Source organism: Pygocentrus nattereri, chromosome 17 (assembly GCF_015220715.1).
Source record: "Pygocentrus nattereri isolate fPygNat1 chromosome 17, fPygNat1.pri, whole genome shotgun sequence".
In the NCBI taxonomy this organism is placed as follows: domain Eukaryota; kingdom Metazoa; phylum Chordata; class Actinopteri; order Characiformes; family Serrasalmidae; genus Pygocentrus; species Pygocentrus nattereri.
The window spans coordinates 32,198,975-32,205,493 of NC_051227.1; the positions used below are offsets into that span (position 1 = coordinate 32,198,975).

A 6,519-nucleotide genomic window follows, 5' to 3' on the forward strand; every position below is an offset into this window, starting at 1 on the left:
TGTGAAATCCTATTCGGCATAGCCATAAACAGTGTGTACCACGTCTTTTCCTGTACGGACACGAAAACGTTGAGTATAGTGATACAGAGCTTCTTTTTCTTAAGAACTACTGATCTATGCAATTGAATATTTTACATAAAAAATTATATTTCATGTTCAAACTATATTTCTCCACTTTTTTCATGTGGGTATGGAGGTAAAAACATGACTTTCTTTACGTTGCATTCTCTGCTGTTTCAGGCTAGAGTGATTTAATATGTGGTGGGTAGGGGGGGGGGTGGGTTACCAAACTGTAGTTCTCTGCATTGTATGTGATGACTGTGAAATGTGCCTGAACAGAATCACACACAGCTGGTCATGAGATGCAGTGAAGGGGTCTTGTGAAAGAGAGAGTGTGAGTGTGACCTGCTTATGATTCTCCTGTGTTAGAGGAGTAAGATGCCTTCAGCCATCCATGATCCATTCCGTATTTATATCCTCTCTCTCTCTCTCTCTCTCTCTCTCTCTCTCTCTCTCTCTCTCTCTCTCTCTCTCTCTCTCTCTCTCTCTCTCTCTCTCTCTCTCTCTCTCTCTCTCTCTCTCTCTCTCTCTCTCTCTCTCTCTCTCTCTCTCTCTCTCTCTCTCTGGAAAAAATAGAATATTTATGGGAAATGCAAGCTTCATCATCAGATAAACAGCACTTAGTGCTTTCAGTTTTGAGAGAAAATCACACTCCAATCTTACTTGAGATCTGAAAAATCCACAGATGCTTTTGTCCATCCTTCCTCTAACAGTTGTCCTGTTAGAGGACAACTCAACGCTAAGTCTGAAAGGATGTGTAGCTGTTAAGAAGCCCTTACTGAGAAGGGGAAATGGACAAGAAAGAACATTTAGCAAACAAAACAAAGAAGCTGCTGGTGGTCTTAGAACAATGAAATGACCACCCCAGAGTCCAGCCTGCAACATGAATCATCGCTGAATGTGTTGCGATTATTTGGTTCATGACAAGCAGAAAATGTAATCAAATGTTAAGACTGAACTTTGGAGGTGTGGTAACATATATCCCTACATATTTCTTTAAACAAAACTATTACAGCTTCCACTCTTTACAGGCTTGCTTTTAAAGACAAAGACAAATTTTATGTTTGGTTGTTGAGGCTTCTCTGTAATTTTCTGTTAAATATAGATTTTCTGCTTTTTTCTGAGCTGACAAATAAACAAAAGGGCCATTTTGACTGAAAATTAAATAAATGAAAGGGTGATCTTTAAGCTGTGTGCAGTACTGCATATATCTTTTTTCCCTCCTTTTTTCCTTTGTGTCTCTCACTCTCATACAGTACATGAGAACATGTTTGTTTCTACTTGGCGTCATCGGTCTTATTTTTCTTTCTGCTGTTGATGTTAGTTTCAGGTTGGTGGTATGCGAGAGAGACGGGCGAGCCTCACTGAGCTGTATGGAATGTTTGCTCTGTGTGTGTGTGTGTGTGTGTGTGTGTGTGTGCCTTTGTGTGGGAGTGTGTTGTCTGCTTTGCTGCTTTATACAAACATGATCTTGGGCTCAGCCCTTAGTCAGGGCCACTGTGTTGCTTGTGTAATGAACTCATTCTTGACGTTTTTTAGCCCTTACATAAAATAATAGAAAAGCACAGATACTGTTGTGCATTAGATTAACTATAACTACAACTGTGTATTGTTTCAGTTGAGAGAGTTGTACTCTTCATAAGAGAGTACTCTTCATAATGCAAGTATATAATGGATTTGCTTGTACCACTGGCTTTTGCTCTGACCTCCTTTTATGTCCCTGTAGGTCTGTTACTTGGTTTATGGCACGCACACCTCAGACAGTGACAGTGTATGTACCAGCCTAGAAGCCAAGGTCAGGGACAGTGAGCAGCCACACCTTTGCATTTGTATGGGTTTCTTTATGCACTGCTTCCCTCTGCTGGCCACATATTGCTCACAATGTCAGAATAATGCAGTCCCTTTTATTGATCTGTAAGGATATATTTAGTTATGTGCAAAAATGACTTTAGTTGTGAAAATGGCACATCCTCTACAGGGAACAAACATAAATGTTAAGTTTAGTGCACACACAGCAAATAGCAATATGTTGTTTATTTGAATTTATACTAATGTTAATGTTTTTTAATAAAGACATGCTTACTGGCCAGATATAAGGCTTTACACATCATTTTCTTAGTCCTCTACTTGAGACTTCGTCATACTACCTTTTATTCACTTCAGCAGCGAGGTCTGCTGGATCCTTGGGGTGCTTGCCGGCTGCTGCGTGGTGAAATCTGTCTCGTCATGCTACCAAAATGTTTAGTAGTATTAGATTCCTGCATGGGTTTGAGTTCAGCTGCTGCACTATGTTTAGCCAATCAGTCAAGGGTGGACTTTCCTTCATTTAAAATGGGAAATATTAAACTTGAGAAATATTAAAATGGTAGAGACATCCATGACAATTTGACATAAAAATGAAATATTTAGTTTCTACCAAACTGTTCACAGCAAAGTTTTGGACTGTTAAGTGAGCTAGCTAACTAGTGAGACTAAGCGAGCTGACATTTCTTCTTTGGTTGTGTGAACAGTTGATGCATTCTCAAAAATTTAGATGCATAAAAAAAACATGAATCTTTATTTTAGTCCCATTGCGTTCTTGCTTGAGACAAGAACCAAACAGCAAATTGTGTAGTGCTGTAACCAGCGAGTTACGTGGGGAACAGCTTTCAAAACACAAAATAAATGTGGTGCCGTCTGTTTTTGTCTTCTATTTAGACATCATTTTTTGGTGTGTTGGTTTTTTTTTTTTGTTTGTTTTTTTTTTTTTTACCCTTTACCCAAATGCATTAATGAACTGTTGTCATATAATTTACTGCTAAAACTATTAACTAAAATTCAGTTTTGAGACTAGTAATGTTGCTTTTCAATTAATTAGAATAAATGTCTTCCCTTAATTGACAGCTTTAGCAGAGAAATTGTTAAGTTGTGAATTGTTTGCCATGGTGTATACTGATGTCCAGTTTGTGGCAGCTGTTATTTACCATAGCGCTGTCGCCTCACAGCGAGGAGGGCCTGGGTTTGATTCCCCGGCCGGGTGACCAGGGTCCTCTCTGTGTGGAGTTTGCATGTTCTCCCTGTGTCTGTGTGGGTTTCCTCTGGGTTCTCCGGTTTCCTCCCACAGTCCAAAGACATGCAGTCAGGCCAATTGGACATGCTAAGCATGTGAGTGACTGTCTGTGTCTCTCTGTCTGCCCTGCCATGGACTGGCGACCTGTCCAGGGTGTATCCTGCCTTCCGCCCGAAGACTGCTGGGATAGGCTCCAGCACCCCCCGCGACCCTGACGGAGAAGCGGCTTAGAAAATGGATGGATATTATATAATATCCAATTATATACGTGTGTGTGTGTCATATCACATGATTATTTTTCTGTGTTTTTCAGTCTCCTCCATGTAAGAAGCGCAAGCTGGAAAAGACTCGTAAGCCGCTGACCTTCACTGTGCCGGAGGCCACTGCAGCAGAGCTACACACCCAGGCTGCCAGCATCGGGTCCACACACTCAGCCCCTTCAGAGAGCGTCACTGCTTGGCTGGAGAAGATCCTTACAGACCTGAAGGTACACAAACACCCAGGCTATAAGAAGTGTAATGTGAGTTTAATTAAACATCACAATATAAATCATACAGTTTAACAAAACCTGATCACACCACACATTTCGTCCATTTGTTGGGGTTTTTGCTGATGAAATTACCATCACAGCGATGTTGCTAATTTCTTGTGTTGTGCTAGCACTAAGCTAACAGTTACCACATGTTTGTTCCTCCACAATGGGTTTAATACTAATAAAAACACTGGCAGTTGAAAATGTAACACTTTTAAGTGACACGTCATTTTTTTATATTGTGGTCTTTCAGTGATTCATTTGATAAATACTTAAATTAACACTCAGTATTAATGGAGGAGTAGTTTAGCCTGACGGCAGACTTTATGCTTGATTAGCCTGCTGCATTTTAGCGCACTTAGGTTTTTTTATTTTTTATTTAAATATCTGACCCTCAGTTTAAACAAAACTGGCTTCAGAACTGTCAACTCACTTAGTGGTCTCCAGGTGAGCAGCACTTCTCCAAAGATCTGATAGGTATTGTATTACCAGTTTTTATTTATTTCCAGGTGTTGCACAAGCGTGTGCCCTGCAGCGAGTCAGAACTGAGCATCTTCTTGACAGCTGTGGAGAACACCTGGATCCACGGCCGGCAAAAGCGTCGTGAGCATGGCCGTCAGCTCCGCGAGCTTCCCAGAGCTCCACCCCCTACCAACCACGATTCAGAGCCTGAGACCAACCCAGCTCCGGACACACCAAACACCAGCAACACACAGCAGGCACCAGAAGGGGCCAATTTGGAGCCCCACAGCAATGAAGAGGAAGTCAAGGGACAACAAAGTTCTGAGAGAGGAACAGACATTACCATGGAGACCCCCAGCACAGAGAGTCCCTGCAAACAAGAGGAGGAGCAGGGGGGCAGTGCCCCCCAGGGGCCTCCAAGCCCAGCCCAGCAGTTCCTCTTTAAGTGCCTGGTGAATGTGAAAACAGAGGACTGTGATGTGGTGGTGGAGATGCACTGGGTAGAGGGCCAAAACAAAGACCTGATGAACCAGCTGTGCACATGCCTGAAGAACTCTCTCTTCCGCCAGGTAGCCACACCTGTACAAAACTAAAACAATCACAAGCCCTGCAGTCACTTCCTCTGCTCTCTTTTCTCAGCATCCAGTTAACTACTGCCTCTCAACAGAGCACTATCCTCTGACCTGTAAGCCAAACAGAAGTTTTGGGTTTTTTTTTTTTTTTTTTCCCTTTTCACACCTTTATGGTTGCAGAGGCAACAGTGAGATTTGTTTTGTTTAGTATTTTTGTTTGGCTTTATTATATATTACGTTTGTTGCATAATTACCTTTGTAATAAATGTTTTAATTATATCTTCTGTTCTGTATTTTTCATTCGAGTGTTGCAAGGCTTTGTTTATGGATGCGCCAATACTGATATCTAATATTTTTCATGTACATAGACATTTATCATTTCTTATGTAGAAATTGGTACTGAATTCAACTGAATTAGCATTACTGAGAAATGTAATACTATAATATAGGTTTATGAGTTCAGTAAAATGAAGATATTTAAGCACAGTGCTCCAATGTGACCTAAACATTGTGCTTTTCTGGAGTGTAACAAAGATGCCATCAAATATCAGTTGAAAATGTTGGTCAAATGTAAACATCTGTCTATCAATATTTTTTAAGCAAAATATCTGTCAGCACTTACACCAGTACACAATTCAAATATTATCCTGCAAAAAAACAGATTTTAGTACACTTTTGTTGACGTCAGGTCTACGCCTGCTTTTCGCTTTCGTGGTCATCTTTGGTAAGTTTATAGTTAACCACCTCCTCTCATAATTATCCAGTAATGTGATGTACTGAGTCTACGCACGTCTTTTTTACAAAGTTTAATGGATGAAAGCTGATGTAACCCATGTTCTTTAATTTGTCAATTTGATCTTTTCTGTTTTAACAGATTTCTTATGTGGACTTTCTGAAATATGGTGTGCTACTGGCAAGACGTTTAGTAAGAAATGCGACAGTTTCTTGCTTTCACGCAAGCATGTCAGACTTTATTAGTAGCAAAGCAGTCTCAGAAGTCATGAAGACAGATTAATAATTGACGAACCTAAACCTGACCTCCTAAAAGCGGAGGATGTTGGCTGTTTATGCATTTCATTTCCCTAGAATTCCTCTGTTGTTTTCTTTGCAGGAAGCTTGGGTTCTTTACAGAAGTGGAGCTGGAGTGGACAACAGCGATCAGGGAAGGGATAGTCGGGGACTGGTTTTTCAGACTGAGTGGTGGGTCACGTGAAGTGTCCTGGAGCTTAGAGATAAATCTCCTACTGTGTTCTTGGCTTCCTCCAGGGCTACTTCTGGGTTAAGAGGGGACTTTGCTCCCCTTTTGCAGGACATGTGAGAATCATGTGACTGGGAGTAGAGCATGGTGTGCGTGTGTGTGTGCGTGTGTGTGTGCGTGTGTGTGTGTGTGCGTGCATGAACAGCACCCCAGTTTTGGCTTTGCACTGTCCGTGTGGAAGAACTAGTGTGTGTCCTGACATATAGGTGTGTATGAGCAGACACATGGGCTGAGGATTTGAAGTGCAAGTGTCAGGGTCAGAACAGATGGTATAGGCTACCATCATACAGCACTACTGGTAGGTTACGTATGGCTGTGGGGACATTGCAAACAACTGAAATCAGTCTATGGGCTAGAAAGATGGCCACGTAACCTCTGCTGGAGCACAGCCTGAGAAATATAAACACTGAATTACATGTATACTTCTTCTGAACTGTTGCTAGGGAGTCCAGTGTGTCACCAGATCCTCTTCAACTGCCCCCACAACCCAAATCCTGCTTCAGAGACATCCTGCTGTCCTGCAATACATGACCTTGCCACAAGTTTCCATGGATACAACCACGATTCAGCCCTCGATTCCCTTGGT

General features: G+C 41.6%; 1 protein-coding gene across 2 annotated transcripts in view; it reads left to right on the forward strand.

The window, feature by feature from the left end:
* The window catches only part of mettl16 (methyltransferase like 16), a 40,972-nt gene extending 36,048 nt beyond the window's left edge, over positions 1–4,924 (forward strand). For both annotated transcript variants that reach the window (XM_017694883.2, XM_017694884.2), the window contains exons 9-10: positions 3,423–3,596; positions 4,151–4,924. In XM_017694883.2, the coding sequence (XP_017550372.1) occupies positions 3,423–3,596; positions 4,151–4,696 (720 nt within the window). In that variant the 3' untranslated portion in view covers positions 4,697–4,924. The remainder of the gene's footprint in view (positions 1–3,422; positions 3,597–4,150) is intronic.
* The last annotated feature ends 1,595 nt before the right edge of the window (positions 4,925–6,519 follow it).